The sequence below is a fragment of the Mobula hypostoma genome, chromosome 6 (assembly GCF_963921235.1).
Source record: "Mobula hypostoma chromosome 6, sMobHyp1.1, whole genome shotgun sequence".
NCBI lineage: Eukaryota > Metazoa > Chordata > Chondrichthyes > Myliobatiformes > Myliobatidae > Mobula > Mobula hypostoma.
Window position 1 is genome coordinate 22,267,195 of NC_086102.1, and position 20,610 is coordinate 22,287,804.

At 41.4% G+C, this 20,610-nt stretch overlaps 1 protein-coding gene across 2 annotated transcripts in view; it reads left to right on the forward strand.

The window, feature by feature from the left end:
* vps26c (VPS26 endosomal protein sorting factor C) overlaps positions 1–18,641 on the forward strand; it is a 49,164-nt gene extending 30,523 nt beyond the window's left edge. Inside the window, exons 5-8 of one of the 2 annotated variants that reach the window (XM_063049795.1) lie at positions 104–178; positions 10,838–10,988; positions 12,429–12,581; positions 15,755–18,640. In XM_063049795.1, coding sequence (XP_062905865.1) covers positions 104–178; positions 10,838–10,988; positions 12,429–12,581; positions 15,755–15,837 — 462 coding nt within the window. In that variant the 3' untranslated portion in view covers positions 15,838–18,640. Of the gene's footprint in view, positions 1–103; positions 179–10,837; positions 10,989–12,428; positions 12,582–15,754 lie in introns of both variants that reach the window. The other variant, XM_063049796.1, reaches the window with a different exon arrangement.
* The last annotated feature ends 1,969 nt before the right edge of the window (positions 18,642–20,610 follow it).

The window sequence follows — 20,610 nt, forward strand, 5'->3', positions numbered from 1 at the left end:
AGCTTTAATCTTGCACCTTAATTTTTTTCTTGCAGATTAAGAAATAAACATAACATCTTTGATTGTCCCTTTTAAGTGTTTTTAATGATTTTCTCTTTTAAAGCCTCAGAAAGGGAGGTTAACCCCCACCCCCGTGGATTTCAGCATCACCCCTGAATCCCTGCAAAATGTTCGAGAGGTGAGCTGCACATTTGGTAAGAGCTGGGGATTGGTGGGTTTGCAGCTTTGCTGGGAAACAGATTTGCAAAGTGATTGGGGTTAAAGAACAACGTTTCAATTTATTTGTGGTGAAAATATGTGGTTGGGCTCTTGATCTTCAGAGAGGCACAAAGTAAGTGTATGGTTGATCAGTTTCTCACAACCATGAAACCTAACCATCTTTTAATTGGAGACTAGAGATTAGAGCACTGGATTATTCACTTGATTCAATGCCAGTGATAGAAACTGTAATTATCTCAAGATTCAATCTCAAGATCAAGTTGAAAGTAGCTTATTCCTAAAACTGAACAGCTATCCACAAATGAACTTTTCTATCTTTGGTGATTTTGGCAATTCTTTGGTTCCATCTTAATAGCCATGTATGTTTTTTCTTCACGTTGTGACAGGTTACTGTGCTAGCCTTGATTTCCCAGACGCTTCAATGCAGACATTATCAGAATGTAACTGACTGATACAAATCTGTATTATGGCATTATAGTACTGAACAGTGGGATAATTCCAATGTCTCAAAAATGATTTCCTCTGTTAAATTTGTGTTCACACTCAGCGATGTTCCAGCTGCTGTTTGCAAATAATCTTTTGCAGTCTTGCCGTCCTGGGACTAAGTAATTAAATTTTTCACGATTTTGTCTCAGTTGAATTTGTAAGCACAAAATGGATTTTAAAGTAGATCATTGGTGCTCAATTAGTGGTAGCTCCCTATTACACTTCCTTGTGTTGCCAGCATTAATTTGACAGTCAAAAACTTGTTCTTATTTCAGTTATACAGTTTGCAACATCCTTTGACTTGGTTTGTCCCTTCCAGTGGAGTCAGGTTAAAGATTAGATTAGCTTTAATTGTCACATGTACATTGAAACTACAGAAATATATCCAGGTCAGGTCACAGATCTCTCAGTGGGTGAGCATCTGGGGGACAGTGACCACCACTCCCTGACCTTCAGCATTATCATGGAAAAGGATAGAATCAGAGAGGACAGGAAAATTTTTAATTGGGGAAGGGCAAATTATGAGGCTATAAGGCGAGAACTTGTGGGTGTGAATTGGGATGATGCTTTTGCAGGGAAATGTACTATGGACATGTATGTGGTCGATGTTTAGGAATCTCTTGCAGGATGTAAGGGATAAATTTGTCCCGGTGAGGAAGATAAAGAATGGTAGGGTGAAGGAATCATGGGTGACAAGTGAGGTGGAAAATCTAGTCAGGTGGAAGAAGGCAGCATACATGAGGTTTAGGAAGCAAGGATCAGAAGGGCCTATTGAGGAATATAGGGTAGCAAGAAAGGAGCTTAAGAAGGGGCTGAGGAGAGCAAGAAGAGGGCATGAGAAGGCCTTGGCGAATAGGGTACAGGAAAATTAGATTAGATTATGAGGACACGCAGTCCCCTTTTATTGTCATTTAGTAATGCATGCATTAAGAAATGATACAATGTTCCTCCAGTATGATATCACAGAAACACAAGACAAACCAAGACTAAAAAACTGACAAAAACCACATAATTATAACATATAGTTACAACAGTGCAAAACAATACCGTAATATGATAAAGAACAGACTATGGGCACGGTAAAAAAAAAGTCTCAAAGTCCCATCATCTCACACAGATGGTAGAGGGAAGAAAAACTCTCCCTGCCATGAACCTCCAGCGCCTCAAACTTGCCGATGCAGCACCCTGGAAGCACCTGACCACAGCCGACTCTGAGTCCGTCTGAAAACTTCGAGCCTCCGACCAGCCCTCCGACACCGAGCACCATCTCTGCCAAGCGCTTTGACCCCGGCCCCAGCAACAGGCAGTAGGCAAAGCTGAGGATTTGGGGCCTTCCCCTCCGGAGATTCTCGATTGCACAGTAGCAGTGGCAGTGAAGCGGGCATTTCAGAAGTTTTTCCAGATGTTCCTCCATGCTCTCACGTCTGTCTCCATCAAGTCAGGATTGTGCACGGTACCTACTTAACAAATACCGATATCATTTCAGAGCGACCACACACACTGCATCGTGCCGCCATCTTCTCCCCTCATAGCATTCTTCAATTATGTGAAGAACAAAAGGATGACAGGAGTGAAGATGGGACTGATTAGAGATAAAGATGGGAAGATGTGCCTGGAGGCTGTGGAAGTGAGCGAGGTCCTCAATGAATACTTGTCTTTGGTATTCACCAATGAGAGGGAACTTGATGACGGTGAGGACAATATGAGTGAGGTTGATGTTCTGGAGCATGTTGATATTAAGGCAGAGGAGGTGTTGGAGTTGTTAAAATACATTAGGACAGATAAGTCCCTGGGGCCTGATGGAATATTCCCCAGGCTGCGCCACGAGGCGAGGGAAGAGATTGCTGAGCCTCTGGCTAGGATCTTTATTTCCTCGTTGTCCACAGGAATGGTACCGGAGGATTGGAGGGAGGCGTATGTTGTCCCCTTGTTCAAAAAAGGTGGTGGGGATAGTCTGGGTAATCATAGACCAGTGAGCCTTACGTCTGTGGTGGGGAAGCCACTCACTCAGAGTGGTTGGTGCGTGGAATGCACTGCCTGAGTCAGTGGTGGAGGCAGATACACTGGTGAAGTTAAAGAGACTACTAGACAGGTATATGGAGGAATTTAAGGTGGGGGGGTTATATGGGAGGCAGAGTTTAAGGGTCGGCACAACATTGTGGGCCGAAGGGCCTGTACTGTTCTATGTTCTATGTCAAATCATATCGGTAAGCATGCCCACAGCTTATTATTCCTGAAGCTGGCATTGTAATAGTGTGACAACTAAGCTATTGTGTATATTAAGTTCGTCAGCTATAATATCACTGACATGTCATGAAATTTGTTTTACGGCAGTAGTACACTATTTGTCGATGAGCAGAGAGCGAGTTTGTAAATCTGGCGGGAGCGAAGGATGTTGGGAGTGGTGAGGGTGGAGCGCTGTGGGAGGGGTTTGAGACAGGTGGCAGAGAAGGAGTGCCGGGGTGAGGAGGTGCTGTGGGTGCAGACACATCCAGGTCTGATACACCAGGCAAGGTCACTTGATTCCAAAAAATTGGTTTATTGATCATTACAGAATGTCTCTCTGGTGCATCCTGCTCCCCTCTCCTCCCCTCCCCCTTCCTCTTTCCCAACCATGATTCCCCTCTCCCTGCCACCTTCCCACTCTCAGTCGTCAACAGAGACCCATCTCAGAATCTGGTTAATCATCACTCGTATATATCACGATTTTTTTGTGGCAGCAGAACAATGCAATATATAAAATTACTACAGTATAGTGCAAAATATAAAATTATCACCATACAGCACGGGATGTAAGATTACTACAGTGCTATATACTGCATTATGAAATAAATATTTTTTAAAAAGTAGTGCCAATAGAGAGCAAAAATAGTGAGGTATTGTTTGTAGACCATTCAGAAATTTGATGGCAGAGGGGAAGGAACTGTTCCTAAAATGTTGAGTGTGAGTCTTCATGCTCCTGTACCTGCTCTCTGATGGTAGTAGTGAGATCGTGTCCTGAGTGATGGAGATAGTTAATGATGGTTGCTGTCTTTTTGAGACAGTGCTTTTTGAACATGTCCTTGATGCCATATAAAAACAAATTTAAGTGACATTAAATCTGATTTTGATGCTGCGTAGGCTAGTGCCCATGATGAAAGCATGTGTAAAAGTTGTGGGATTAAGCTGTGTTATCCAAAATTAAAAGGTAGTTTGCAAGTTCTGAATCAGAAACGAGATTTGGTGGAAGTTTTAAGTTTAAAATATTTTCTATGGTTAAAATGGCCACAAGACTTCTTTCGAAGAAGCTGGCAGGAAAGCTCACAGTTCTGGTAGGAAACATCACTCATTCTTTTTGGTTCCTTGCATTGACTTGTGTTAACTGCTGTCCTGAGTGGAGGAGACATCAGACCAGGTTGCATGGCTATAACTCTCTCCTGGTGGACAATGGCGGAGGTACTCAAAGCACAGAGCAAACCCGTTCCCTAAAAAAATAATGACCTGAGCTGAGTAATGCACAAGAATTGAAGAAAGATGAAGGACCACCATGTCCATATTGGTCAAGTGCTGCCCTGGAAATCTCATCTCACTTCATTAGATACACCTCACTAATGCATGCGTCTGATCAGCCAATCATGTGGCAGCAATTCTGTGCATTAAAGCAGGGGTCCCCAACCTTTTTTGCGCTGGTTTAATATTGACAGTATTCTTGCGGACTGGCCGACCGGGGGTGGGGGGGGGCGGTGTTCAAGTAGGGTTAAACTCACCTCAACATGTCTTTTACAGTTAGGGTTGCCAACTTTCTCACTCCCAACTAAGGGACAAAAGTAGCAGTCAAATATGGGACATTTATGTTTACCCCGAGAAAGACTACCATAATCATGAAGCCTTGCGCGGGCGCCTGTGTGCGTATGCACATATGTGCTGATTTTTTTCCTCCACAAATCGGTTTTGGCTTAATCTTCCCAATTATACTGTATATACATTATTTCTACTTTATATAGGCTGTGTATTTATCATATCATTCCTGCTTTTACTATATGTTAGAGTTATTTTAGGTTTTATGTGTTATTTGGTATGATTTGGTAGGTTATTTTTTGGGTCTGGGAACGCTCAAAAATTTTTCCCATATAAATTAATGGTAATTGCTTCTGCACTTCACGCCATTTCAGCACGAAAGGTTTCATAGGAATGCTCTACCTTAGCGGGGGAAATACGGGACAAGGGTGATCCTGTATGGGACAAACCAATTTAGCCCAATATACGGGATGTCTTGGCAAATACGGGACAGTTGGCAACCCTATGTTCAAGTTCAACAGTGCGTGACAGGGAATGAGAAAAGGTGCAGCTGACTCGTATCGTTCCCTCGTGGTTGGGGACCACTGTTCTAAACAATTGATCTTAAGTGAAAGGAAGTAAAATACTTTAAGCAGCCTTTAACCACTGCTTCACCTACAATTGTGGAACAATATTGATGTTGTAAATTCACTTATAATGACAAGGTTATCTGCCATATTAACCCGCAGTATGGTTAATAGATGATGCCATATCCTACACATTTCATGTAATGACAACTGTTGAGACAACTAACCTTTAACATACTGAGCTTGGAGCTTCGATAAATTAGAGTGAAGAATATAAAAGTGTATAGTGTGGTAGTTCAAGCATTGTTATGACAGGTTATTGAAACCAATGTTTGGCTGTCATGCTGTTGTAATATAATGCCTGTCCATTGTAAGAATCATTTCCTACAAAAATCAAAGGCAAAAAAACTCTGAATATAGCCATCAAAATTCAAAGTACTTCACCATATGCAACCCTGAGATTCATTTTATTGTGGGTATACTCAGCAAATCTATAGAATGGTAACTATAACAGGATCAAAGAAAGATTAACCAGAGTGCAGGAGGCAACAAACTGTGCGAATACAATTGTAAATAAATAGCAATAAAGAACGAGACCATGAGACAGTGAGATGGTCATTGAAAGTGAGATCAATGATGGGGCAAGTGAAGTGGAGTGTAGTTATCCCCTTTTGTTCAAGAGCCTGATGATATGCCCATTCATGATCTGGAAAGGTAAAATGTCCTCAATTTTGTTCCATTTCCTTTCATAAGTTGAGTTCAACAGTTGTGGACAATTCATATAATAGAGGGTGAATTTCTACCTGAGATGACACAAATTTGTCCCTCCCTCGGTGTCTTCAATATGTTGTTTTATTTTGTATTTGCAACATTACTATCGTAACATTTGCCTTTAGGTATTTGGCCATAAATGGGCTGAAAGTGCTGACAAATCTGTGCAAATTTCCAATAGGAAGGGAATCATAAGACCTTGTTGAACATTGGTAATGTAGAATACTGCAAGTCTGATTCAATGGTGGGGGAGCTGCGTTGCCTCGGTTACTGCGTGGACCAGGCCCTCATGCCACTGTATCGCCCGTTGCAGCCGCCCAGGAGAGGAGATGCTGGAGCAGGGGCCTCTGTGGGCACCGTGGAACCTGCTGGCTTGAGGCAAGTCCCTCCCATCAGTGCTGCCCTCCAGAGTTCACTTGGTAGAAGACAAGCTGGATTGTGTTCATCAGTGGATTCTCTGGCACGTGATGAGGAACTTCTGCTTGCTGGTTCTTGCAGAAACTTGGCTCCAGGACAACATCCCATGCACCATGGCACTCAGGGATTTGGGCTGTAGTATTTTTTTGTGTGACTGTTTTTCTGCTATCGTTGCTGTGTATGAATGTCGGCCCTGTGTTTTGAACTTGGCTTTGGAGTAACGCTGTTTCATTTGGCCGTAGACTGCTTTTGTGTGTCTTGTGCTGTGTATGACTGTTGATACTGTATTTTGTACCCTGGCCCCAGAGGAACGCTGTTTGGTTTGGCTGTATTCATGAATGACCAATTGAGCTTGAACATGAACACAATTTTAAGGTGATTGATGGAAAGTTAAGGGAATGTTAGAGTTTTTAAGGATTAGAAATCTTGGAGCACTTTAAAAGGTGGACACAACCTAGTGGACTGAAGGGCCTATATTGTGCTGTTCTGTTCTATGTTCTACATCAGGGATAGGCAACCTTAAGCACAAATGATTTTCTAGTATGCCTTATTCATTAATTTGAGACAAAACATAACTAGATGTATTTAAATGGATAATTCCCATATTTCAAGTTTTTTATGGTATTTATCTGGCCCACCATCCGCTCATTAATACGCGATCCGGCCCACAGAGACAAAAAAGTTGCTGACCCCTGTTCTATATCATGATTATAAACAAGTAAGTAGCCGCACTTTTGCATGCTCTTTCCATCCACAAACTGTCGAAGATTTTTTTCTGTGGCACCCTGGCCTTCAGGTGGATGTAAAGCTATATTTTTTTCCCCCCCTTCTGTCAAAGTGGAACTTCCAACACCCAGCATTCAGACCCTAATTGTATTCCACTAGTTCCATAGAGCAGGATCTGTTGTTTGCATGCTTAAAATTAACTCGTGACACCATCTCTTGCCAGGAGAGAGCTTGAATACATTGACAAATAGACAAAAGATTCAAGTAAGTACTTGGATAGACAGGGCTTGACTTCGGATGGTCAATGTGGCTTTGTGTGTGGTAGATTGGGTCTAACCAATCTTGTGGTGTTTTCTGGAGGCTCCAAGGAAGATTGATGAAGAAAAAGTAGTGGACATTGTCTCTATTGACATGGGAGGTTAATGCAGAAGGTTAAATCACAATCATCTGGAGTCTATTTGAAGCCAAACCTAAAGTATTTGCACACTTTGATCTCCTTATTTAAGCAAGGATATTGCTTACAGGCAATCCTAAAGAGATCAACTGAGATAATTCCTGGGATGAGAAGGTTGTACTGTCATGGAGCAGCAAAGTTGTTGGTTCTGTATTCTTTGGAGTTTTGAGGAATAAAACATGATCTTGAAACATAAGATTCTGTGTAGGTATGACAGGGTTATCATTGAGATGTTGCCACCAGTGGAACTGTCTCAAACGAGAGGACGCAATACAAAGTTAAAGTGGACAAGTCTTGTAAGCTCAGTTGTACTAGAACTCAGAGGTTGATGAATCTTTGGAATTAATTCCCCAATAGCTTGTAGAGACTAGGGCATTTCAGAATTTTATGTGTGAAGTAGATAGTTTCTTAAATAAAAGATTTGAGGGCTTTGGGAAACTGGCAAATGACAATTGGAGGCCCGGGACAGATCAGCTATCCTGTCTTGTATTCATAAGATGTTTCCTTCATGCCAGAATCAATCTGGTGATCCATTTCACTGCTTGCAATATAAATATTTTCCCCTGCCACCCTGCAAAATAAGGAGGTCAACGTTCTCAGAATCAGGTTCTGAAATTTGTTGTTTTGCAGCAGCAATACATTGCAATACATAATAGAAAAAAACAAGAAGTTACAATCAGAATTTATAGTTTTAGAAATTAAATTAAGTATTCCAAAAAGAGCAAAAAAAAACTTGCAGAAGTATAGAGGGATTCATTGTCCATTCAGAAATCTGATGGCGGACGGAACGAAGCTACCCCTGAAACATTGAGTATGCGTCGTAAAGCTCCTGAACCTCAGTGGTAGTAATGGGAAAAGGGCATGCTCAGGGTGATGGTGATCCTTAATGCTGGATGCTGCTTTTTTGTGGCATCACCTAGCTGGGTAGGCTAGTGCCCATGATGGATCTGGCTGAGCTTACAACTTTTTGAAGCTTATTTCAATCCTGTGTAGTGGCCCTTCCATACCAGTTGGTAATGCAACCAGTTGGAATGTTCTCCATGGTCTCTGGCATCAGTTAGTCTCGCGAGACCATGGATCTGCGCCTGGAAAGTCTTCACTCTCCAGGGCGAAGGCCTGGGCAAGGCTGTATGGAAGACTGGCAGTTGCCCATGCTGCAAGTCTCCCCTCTCCATGACACCAATGTTGTCCAAGGGAAGGGCATTAGGACCCATACAGCTTGGCACCAGTGTCGTCGCAGAGCAATGTGTGATTAAGTGCCTTGCTCAAGGACACAACACGTTCCCTTGGCTGGGGCTTGAACTCACGACCTTCAGGTAGCTAGTCCAATGCCCACACTGTCCATGGTACATCTGTAGAAATTTGCAAGTCTTCGGTGTCATATTCTAAGTCTCCTTAACTCCTACTGAAACAGTCACTGTCATACCTTCTTTATAATTGCATCAATATGTTGAGATAGATTGTCAGAGATGTTGACACCCGGGAACTTGAAACTGCTCACCCTTTCCACTACTGATCCCTCGATGAGGACTGGTGTGTGTTCCCTTATCTTACCATCTTGAAGTCCACAATCAATTCCTCGTTCTTACTGACTTTGAGTGCAAGGTTGTTGTTGCAACACTACTCAACCAGCTGATTTATCTCACTCCTGTACGCCTTCTCATCAGTATCTGAAATTCTGCCAATAATAGTTGTCATCAGTAAATTTATAGATGGTGTTTGCGGGGTACCTAGCCGCATTATCATAAGTGCAGAGAGAGTAGAGCAGTGGGCAAAGCACGCATCCTTGACATGTGCCAGTGTTGATTGTCAGCGAGGAGGAGATATTATTTCTGATCCACAATAACTGTGTCTCCCGATGAGGAAGTCAAGGATTGAGTTGTGGAGGGAGCTATGGAGGACCTCGCAAATTCCTCCCTCTATCGTGAAACAGAATCTGGCTATTTTTATATCTTAATTACATGCCTAAATTTGCCTTGGAAATTATATGTTATAGCTGTAGATAAGCAACAGTGTTTGGTAGTCTCTGCTCATTCAAGTAACATTCTTTGTTTTGTTTTTCCAGCCAAAGTGGATAATCTTGTATATTTTAATTTAAAAACAAGCTGGGAAAATTTAGCTCATTATCTGTAACTTCTGTATAGTCTGTATCTTATTCACAAATGGTGCTCCCTCTCTCCACCCCCCACTCCCCTCAAGTGCCCCATGAAACATTTGTATTGTGAACAAATTAGGCAAGAATTGTCTATTTATTTAACTCGTACTAACTGTAAATGGTAAGCTCACTAAACTGATCTTTATGCACCTTACAATTTCCAGTTTGCTAACCTGAAAATGATCTATTTGCCTGTTTATTAATGAATTCTCTATGTATGCTAATAATTCCATCAATACTGTGAGCTCTCGTGCATTACTGTTTACAAGAATTCCAGTTCTTGTAAACAAGGTGGGAGAGTAGAAACCTGATTGGATGAGGACTAATCAATCAGGAAGGACAGACTGCAGGGTATAAATGCCACCAGACTAGACGTGACCATCCCTGAGGAAGATGGCAGAGTTGGTTATTGAAATATCGGTTATAATCGATACCTGTACCCAGTTGGAAGCCCAAGAGAGTTTATTTGCAATAGAGTTGTTAAAAGTCAATCAAAACTTCAAGTGGATAGCCAATGACATTTTGGAGGAATGCTGAACATTACTCTTTTTACTTTTATGTTGTCTATTTCCAGCACCCCAATTGTGTTAGGGGACAGTATGCCTCCAGAAAGACCTTTCTCAGATAAATCTCTCTACAGAGGCCTCACTTGTCTGGTTTGAGTGCACACGGCCACTGTCAACCCAGCCTATTTTGTCTGGAGTAAACAGAGATGTCTCCAGTGGTCTCGTTTTGAATGGCTTACTTGACTAAAACTGTCCTATGCTATCTTTACCTTACTACAACTTCCACAGCACCCACATTCATTCCAGGGTTAAAGTCACTTAGATCACATTTCTTCCCCGTTCTGATGTTTGGTCTGAACAACAGCTGAACCTCTTGATCAATGCTTTTATGCATTGAGTTACTGCCACATGATTGGCTGATTAGATATTTGCAGTAACAAGCAGGTGTACCTAATAAAGTGGCCACTGAGTGAGGCTACCAAGGTATAAAATTTTCTGCTATAATATTATATCATTAATCTAACCTTGCCATACTCAGTTTATGTGTAAGTTCCGTGCAATGGATGAACCATTCTTTATGGGATATAAACCATGTGGGAGTACAGTATGGCTAATAAGAATTCAGTTGTAGATTCCCCAGGGCTGCTCTGGGTGATATCAGTTAAGCACCAACTACAATGCGAATCGTTGGATTTGATGGCTGTGTTGCATGGTTGTTCCTCCAACTGGCTTTATTTTTAATTCTTCTCTTCCTTTCCAGAGAACTCCACTACCCGGATTCAAAATCCGCGGCCGCCTCGACTCCACAAACTGCATCATCACCCAGCCACTGACTGGTGAGCTGGTGGTGGAGAACCTGGACGTGCCTGTCAAAAGCATTGAGCTTCAGCTGGTGCGAGTGGAAACCTGTGGTGAGTGCTGTGTCGTAGGAGTAATCGTAGATCACACTCAGGAGTAGAACGTTGTATTTTAGCTTATTCTTGAGTTATAAAATGTTTACTCATGTTTTGCATTTCAGAATTAAATGGAAGTGGAAGTTTTTGGGCTTTCTCTTGCTATATAGTACTGTGCAAAAGTTTTAGGCATATATGTACAGTTGGAAGAAAAAGTTTGTGAACTCTTTGCAATTACCTGGTTTTCTGCATTGATTATTCATAACATGTCTTATCTTCATCAAAGTCACAATAGTGGACAAACATATTCTGCCTCAAAATTTGTACTATTTCTCATCAATACTGAGTACACCATTGAAACAATCACAGTCTAGAGTCAATAAAGTATTTAAACCTCTGGGGTAATGCCTGTCGATATAAAATTGTCTCAGATCTATTCAATATGTATACTGTATTTGATTTACTTATTGTTATTTTTATTTTATTACTTTTTTCTCTCTTCTATTGCATTGAACTGCTGCGGCTAAGTTAACCAATTTTATGTCACATGCCAGTGATAATAAACCGAATAAAGGAGGTTCTATCAGTTATTAAATACAAGGGTTCACATACTTTTTCCAGTCTGGACTGAATGATTAAACAATGTGTTCAATAAAGACATGAAAAGTATGATTGTCTGTTATTAGTTTAGGCAGATTGTGTTTGTCTATTATTGTGACAGATGAAGATCAGACCATATCTTATGAGTAATGCAGAAAACCAGGTAATTGCAAAAGTTTCACAAACTTGTTCTTCCAATTGCATGTATATATCAAGGTATCTAGATCTACAGTATATTGAGATATATCTAAATCTGTGAAAGGATAGATCTAGATCTATATAGAGATATAGCGAGGGTGCCTAAGACTTTTGCACAGTACTGTATTTGTCAACGTGGAGCGAGCAATGCGTTTCTAAATCTGACAGGAGCAAAGGATGTTGGGAATGGTGAGGGTGGTGTGTCATGGGAGAAGCGTGGGCTGGTGGCAGAGGAGGAGTCCCGGGGCGGGGGGCTTCTTGTGCAAGTGTAGGCATGTCCAGGTCAGAGACACCAGGCAAGGTCACTTGATTCCAAACAATTGGTTTACGGATCATTACAGAATTTCTCTCTGGTGCTTCCTGTTCCCTGCCCCCTCTCAGTCCACATAAAGACACATATCAGAATCAGGTTTTATTATTACTCATATATGTCATGAATTATGGTTTTTTTTATATGCGGCTGCTGAACAGTGCAATACAAATTACTGCAGTACTGTGCGAAAGTCTTGGGCACATTTTATTTATATATCTATCTCTCTAAGACTTTTGCACAGTACTTTACTTTATAGGCTCTTAAGTGTTTTCGACATTAATTCATGAAAGAAGCTATGGAAATCCAAGGCTTCTATTCCCAACTAACTTCTCCAATAATCTCATTAGGTTGTGCTGAAGGTTACGCCAGAGATGCCACAGAAATTCAGAACATCCAGATAGCTGATGGCAACGTTTGCCAAGGTTTGGCCATACCTATCTACATGGTGTTTCCCCGACTCTTTACCTGCCCCACGCTGGAAACAACAAATTTCAAAGTCGGTAAGTGTGAGCCCCAGGCATGTGTGCAATGGTTCTTTTTTTCTGTGCATATCCTGATGTGCTTGATGACTGGTTTGAGAGAAGTCTGAATTGTGATCCAGACCCACTCGCCTTGTTTCTGTGACCAAAGTAACCTTTTATCAGGCAAGAAAAACAGTGAGCAGCCATGGATCGCTGGAACAATCCTCCCAAATCCTTGTCCGTGATTGCTAAAGCCTTGTTGTAGGTTCAGTTCTCGAGGTTACAACGGATGCAGAAGATCTGTTTGCATTGTTTTAAATGTCAATGTTTTATTCCTCTTTCAATATCTGTAAACACCGGTTATCTGGGTGATGGCCTGTGCTGATCATGTGAACGGGTGTAGAGCATGTGTTTAGGTGGTGGTGTTTACACCGTTGATTCAGGTCTTTGCCAGCTCAGTCAGTGATACTTCTACCCAGCCACTCTTGGTTGATGGACCCCACCTTAACACCAGCTGTACTCTTGATACTTTCAGCATTTCTTCCAAATCACGCTCAACGTGGAGCACTTGCTCATCTGCATGGACAATAGGTGATAATAATGTGGAGGTCTCCTTGCTGTGTTTGACCTGATGACGTGACATTCTGTGGGATTTGTAATTGACCCTGAGGTTTTACGAAGTGATTTTTTTTTTCCTGCCACTTGTGATTTGTCTGATCTGTTGGTGGATCAGTATATACCCAGGCACTATACTAGCAGAGCCTGCCGGTTGTTTCCACAAAGGACCGTGGAGGTCAAGTCATTGTGTCTCTGTCAGGCTCATGACCCAGTTTGAACAACTTTACTCAGCTGCACTGAACTGATTCCACAGCCTGTAGACCTGCTTTCAAGGACTCTGCATCTCTTGCTCAGCATTTACTTTATTATTTATTTACTTTTTATTATTTGCGCGATTTGGCTTCTTTTAGTTTAATTAATTCTAGTCTATTATTTACAATTTTTCGATAATCTTCACGGAGATGCTTGGAGTGTTCTTTTGTCGTCATGGTGTAGTTTTTGCTAGGATACTGACTCACCAGCAGTTGGACCTTCCGGATACAAGTGTATTTTCACTACAATCAATTGAAGCACCTTGACTGCACACAGGTGATCTGCATTTAACTAATTATGTGACTTCTGAAACCAGTTGGCTCCACCAGTGATGGTTTGATGTGTCATATTAAAGGTGTATACTTAATGCAATCAACTATGTTGTGTTGTACATTTTTAATTAATTTAGGTCATTTTCTAGAGATCTGTTTTCACTTTGGCACGAGTTTTTCTGTTGATCAATATTTTTTTTTAAAAAGCCAAACTAAATCAACTGTGATTCAATGTTCTAAAACAATAAAACATGAAAACTTCCAAGTGGGGTGAATACTTTTTATTGGCACTGTATGTACTTTGATAATAAATTTCTTTGAGTTTTGAACGCAAAGCAGCGATGGATAGGTTCTTAATTGGTATGGACTTTATGGGGGAGAAGGTGGGAGAATGGGATGAAAATACTCAGCCATGATTGAATGTTGGAAGAGAATTGATGGGCTGAATGGCCTAATTCTGCTCCATATTTTATGGTCTGTGAGACCTGATTCTCTGTGTGTGACTCCTGTGCATAGGTCATTCCAAAGTGGTTCAGAAGGTTATTTAATGTTCCAGAGCGAAAGCAGCAGATGGTTTGCATTTTTATTCTCTCTCACCCCCAGTGCAGTGGTCTGCTTTTCACTCAGTTGGTCAAGGAAATGATTGCTTCACTGTCCTTTCAATCCCGTACAATGACTTCCCCAACCTCTGGGGAAAATAGTGAATGACAGGTTTACCTGAGGTTTATTCCTGGGTGCTGGGTGAGAGATTGACCATGTGCTTTTATGACTTTTTCTTGCTTACTCTGCCCCTAGATGATGCTGTGGGTTGATGAGTTACTTTGAAGTGGATTAAGACTAACATTAAAAACACTTTTTTAAAAAGTGCAGTAGAAGTTTATGAGAAGGATCCTGGGAATGAAAGGGTTAATGTCTGACATAAGAGAAAATCTGCAGATGCTGGCAATCAAAGTAATACACACAAAATGCTGGACTGTAGTTCATATTGGCCTCTTTCAGTTTTTTTTGTGTTCTTGCTCATTCTTTCGTGTTGCTGATTGATAGGCTGGCGGTTTGGGTGATCAGTTAGCTTTTGTGCGAGGGAGGGGTTGCGGGGTTGGCAGTTTGCAAGTTTTTGTTTTTTTACTTTTTGTGTTTTTACTTTTTGTACCGGAGGGATTGATGTTGCCTTTTAACTACTTCTATGGTTTTCTATATTTTATGGCTACCTGGAGAAGACAAATCTCAAGAGTTGTATTCTGCATACACATCTCGATAATTAAATGAACCTTTGAGGCCAGGCAGCATCAGTGGAAAAGAGTAAACAGTTGATGTTTGGAGCGAGACCCTTCATCCTCATGGAGGGCCTCAGCCCAAAATGTCGACTGTTTACTCTTTTCTATAGATGCTGCCTGGCCTGCTGAGTTCCTCCAGCATTTTGTGTGGGTTTTAGGGCTCTGGGCGTGTACAGAAGAATGAGGGAGGATCACATTGAAACCTATGAGATACTGAAAGGCCTTGATAGAATGGATATGGAGTAGATGTTTCCTATAGTGGGGAAATCTAGGACCAGAGGGCACGGCCTCAGAATACAGGGATGAAGATGAATTCCTTTAGCGAGAGGGTAGTGAATCTGTGGAATTTGTTGCCTCAGATGCTGTGGAGCCAGGTCATTGGGTACATTCAGTTCTTGATTAATAAGGGATGTCAAAGGTTATGGGGTAACGGCAGGAGAATGGTGTTAAATCAGCCATGATGAAATGGCAAAGCAGACTCTATGCGCCAAATGGCCTAATTCTGCTCCTAAGCCCTTTGGTGTAAAAATGTTAAATTAAAAGTGAAATCTGCACTCAAATTATCAGCTTTTGATTTAAAGAAAATAATGCCAACATGACTGCTGTTTTTTTTTCAGCAGATCCATCGGGAATTTTTCTCAGCTTCTAAGTACTGACTTTAGTTTCCAAACTTGAATCATTTTTTAATAACATGAAATTAGAGTGTGTATCCTAACTGATTTAGCTGTGTATGTAACATTTGGGTGTAGTTGGTCAAAAGTAAAGGATTCTAATTGTTATATTTTGTTCTTTGCAGAATTTGAGGTGAATATTGTGGTGGTTCTCCAGGATGATCACCTGATCACCGAGAATTTCCCGCTTAAAATCTACCGTTTCTGAATTCTGCGTGGATGGAGCTATTGATCTGGGGTCGTGCGGCACCCGTGTTCTCTAAGGACTTGGAATACATTCCATTCTGAGAAGCTCACTTTCTACAAAACCTGGCTCTCATTTTTTTGAGAACTGGATAATTTTCTTATTTAAAACAAAATAAATATTTGCACATTTGACTTTTCCCCTTGATAAAATTGATAAGGGAAATAATGCCATTATTAACACAGCTGGATAGAGAAAGTGGTTTGTAAAACTTGAGATGTTGGAGTTTCAAAAGGAAGAGTGCACAAAGTATGGATAGGGCACAGCTGGGGATTTGCATTTCAACATTGCTCATTCCATTTACAGATGCAGAGTCCCCGAGAGGACTGAAAAGAAAAATCACTAGGTGAAAATGTTTTCTATTGAGTGTCAATTGAACAACATTTGGAACAGGAAAGGTTGAGAGGTAATTTTGATAGAAGAATGCAAATTTCAGTTGATTTAGAGAAAGTTTCTAGGACCAGAACTTTGTTGTGGAGTCCCGAACCAAAGGGCACAGCTTCAGAATAGAAAGATGTCCCTTTTGAACAGAGATGAGCAGGAATTTATTTAACCAGAGGTTGGTAAATCTTTGGAACTTATTGTCATAGAAGGCTGTAGAGACCAAGTCGTTGGGTATATTTAAAGTGGCAGTTAATAGGTTATAAATTAGTAAGGGTGTCAAAGGTTACAGTGAGAAGGCAGTAGAATGGGATTGAGGAGAATAATAAATCAGCCATCATGGAACAGTTGATGGGCTGAATGGCCTAATTCTCTTGTCTTATGGTAAGTAGAAAATCTGTTCAAACATAGGATCTGTTTACATTAGTGGATGATTCAACGACACACTCAATAGTTTTAATGACAGATTGTGTTGATATGCAGGATGCCCCCAATGTCGGCTACCCCGCAGTATTATACGACCAGCTACATCATGGTCGATGCTCAGCTGGAGGGCTGAAAAAGTGCTATAAGGATCAGATGAAGAATGCTTTAAGGACGTGCAAGATCAGACCCAAGGACCTGGAGGAGGTTGCTGCTGACCGTACCACTTGGCGACAGCTGTGTAGGAACAGGGTTCGTATTCTGGAGATGGAATTAACAACCAGAAGACAGCAGAAGAGAGCCAGGAGAAATGCAGCCATGGTTGGCACCACTACCACATATACATGTCCCACCTGCAACAGAGCTTGTGGGTCCAGGATAGGACTGTATCGTCATCAAAGATCTCACCGTTAAAGGAGTGGACGTCGTCATCGGATTGCGATGGACAACGGAAGTGAAGTGATATGCAGCAGCATTTTTGTATAGTGTTACTGATCTGCAATGCATTATTTAATTTCATGGAGAAGGTAGATTCAGTTATGGTTTTATGTAGGGAGATGGATAAATATTGTGAAGTAAGAAAGATTCCAGGTGTGTTGAGGAATTGCGATGGAATAGATTGAGTAATTGAGACAGGCGAGACAGCTGTACAGAAACTAGCACAAAACTCACTGGGTCAGCTGTCGGTGTGAACCGCAGTAGGTTTACAGTACAGGGATTGAAACCAGAATTTCTGTACTAAAATACAAAAACTGAAACTAACAAAAAATGATTCTGAAAAGTAAGGAGTTTCAATGCAGGTAAACTTGGGGGTGTTGCCAGGATGAATAAAGACAGTGTATATTTATTGAAGAGTCAAATAGGAACGGGTGTAATGTAATCAGGGATATGGACCCATACTATTAAGAATGCAAAACCAGGATTCATTCCCACAGTTATGGAACTCACAATTTCTAATACACCAGTATAAGTACATAGTTCTGACTCCATAATATGAAAACAACAGCACCAGTCATTTATATGACAGGATTAGCTGTCTGAAAGTATCTAATGGGGCTATTACCAAACTAAAAATTACCGCAGTAATATCACTTCCCAAAAGCTTGGTTGAGGTGATGGGTTTCCGGGCTGAGTCAATCCTGTTTAATGTTATTTCCTCTGCACAAGTGTAAGGAGAGTAAAATAATCGTCACTCCGGATCTGATGCAGCACCAAATAACCACAAAAGTCTTAGGTACATGTAAAAGAAAGATGCTTTCAAAATTAATGAAATAAATGGTTTCTAAATATCAAGAAAATTACTATAAAGAGCAGTAAAGTTTAAAAAAAAATTAAATCAAATCAATATTTGGTGTGACTGTCCTTTGCCTTTATGGGTGCACTGTGGTGCAGTTCAGTAAGGAAGTAGGATGGTAGGTTGTGCCATGCATCTTGCAGATTTTATCACAATGCTTCTGCAGCCTTTAGCTGTCATGCTTTCTCCTGTCTCACCAGGTAATCCCAGACAGCCTTGATGATTGTAAATAATTGTATAAGGGCTAAGAGAGTTGTAAAGGAGCGCCTGAAGGCTTTATGTGTCAATGCAAGGAGCATTCGTAATAAGGTGGATGAATTGAAAGTGCAGATTGTTATTAATGATTATGATATAGTTGGGATCACAGAGACATGGCTCCAGGGTGACCAGGGATGGGAGCTCAACGTTCAGGGATATTCAATATTCAGGAGGAATAGACATGAAGGAAGGGGAGGTGGGGTGGCGTTGCTAGTTAAAGAAGAGATTAACGCAATAGAAAGGAAGGACATAAGCCGGGAAGCTGTGGAATCGATATGGGTAGAGCTGCGTAACACCAAGGGGCAGAAGACGCTGGTGGGAGTTGTGTACAGGCCACCTAACAGTAGTAGTGAGGTCGGAGATGGTATTAAACAGGAAATTAGAAATGTGTGCAATAAAGGAACAGCAGTTATAATGGGTGACTTCAATCTACATGTAGATTGGGTGAACCAAATTGGTAAAGGTGCTGAGGAAGAGGATTTCTTGGAATGTATGCAGGATGGTTTTTTGAACCAACATGTCGAGGAGCCAACTAGAGAGCAGGCTATTCTGGACTGGGTTTTGAGCAATGAGGAAGGGTTAATTAGCGATCTTGTCGTGAGAGGCCCCTTGGGTAAGAGTGACCATAATATGGTGGAATTCTTCATTAAGATGGAGAGTGACATAGTTAATTCAGAAACAAAGGTTCTGAACTTAAAGAGGGGTAACTTTGAAGGTATGAGACGTGAATTAGCTAAGATAGACTGGCAAATGACACTTAAAGGATTGACGGTGGATATGCAGTGGCAAGCATTTAAAGGTTGCATGGATGAACTACAACAATTGTTCATCCCAGTTTGGCAAAAGAATAAATCAAGGAAGGTAGTGCACCCGTGGCTGACAAGAGAAATTAAGGTTAGTATCAATTCCAAAGAAGAAGCATACAAATTAGCCAGAGAAAGGGGCTCACCTGAGGACTGGGAGAAATTCAGAGTTCAGCAGAGGAGGACAAAGGGCTTAATTAGAAAGGGGAAAAAAGATGATGAGAGAAAACTGGCAGGGAACATAAAAACGGACTGTAAAAGCTTTTATAGATATGTAAAAAGGAAAAGACTGGTAAAGACAAATGTAGGTCCCCTGCAGACAGAAACAGGTGAATTGATTATGGGGAGCAAGGACATGGCAGACCAATTGACTAATTACTTTGGTTCTGTCTTCACTAAGGAGGACATAAATAATCTTCCAGAAATAATAGGGGACATAGGGTCCAGTGGGATGGAGGAACTGAGTGAAATACATGTTAGTAGGGAAGTGGTGTTAGGTAAATTGAAGGGATTGAAGGCAGATAAATCCCCAGGGCCAGATGGTCTGCATCCTAGAGTGCTTAAAGAAGTAGCCCAAGAAATAGTGGATGCATTAGTGATAATTTTTCAAAACTCGTTAGATTCTGGACTAGTTCCTGAGGAATGGAGGGTGGCTAATGTAACCCCACTTTTTAAAAAAGGAGGGAGAGAGAAACCGGGGAATTATAGACCGGTTAGCCTAACGTCGGTGGTGGGGAAACTGCTGGAGTCAGTTATCAAGGATGTGATAACAGCACATTTGGAAAGCGGTGAAATGATCGGACAAAGTCAGCATGGATTTTTTGAGGATGTAACTAGTAGAGTGGATAGGGGAGAACCAGTGGATGTGGTATATTTGGATTTTCAAAAGGCTTTTGACAAGGTCCCACACAGGAGATAGTGTGCAAACTTAAAGCACATGGTATTAGGGGTAAGGTATTGGTGTGGGTGGAGAATTGGTTAGCAGACAAGAAGCAAAGAGTGGGAATAAACGGGACTTTTTCAGAATGGCAGGCGGTGACTAGTGGGGTACCGCAAGGCTCAGTGCTGAGACCCCAGTTGTTTACAATATATATTAATGACTTGGATGAGGGAATTAAATGCAGCATCTCCAAGTTTGCGGATGACACGAAGCTGGGTGGCAGTGTTAGCAGTGAGGAGGATGCAGGGTGACTTGGATAGGTTGGGTGAGTGGGCAAATTCATGGCAGATGCAATTTAATGTGGATAAATGTGAAGTTATCCACTTTGGTGGCAAAAATAGGATAACAGATTATTATCTGAATGGTGGCCAATTAGGAAAAGGGGAGGTGCAACGAGACCTGGGTGTCATTATACACCAGTCATTGAAAGTGGGCATGCAGGTACAGCAGGCGGTGAAAAAGGCGAATGGTATGCTGGCATTTATAACGAGAGGATTCGAGTACAGGAGCAGGGAGGTACTACTGCAGTTGTACGAGGCCTTGGTGAGACCACACCTGGAGTATTGTGTGCAGTTTTGGTCCCCTAATCTGAGGAAAGACATCTTTGCCATAGAGGGAGTACAAAGAAGGTTCACCAG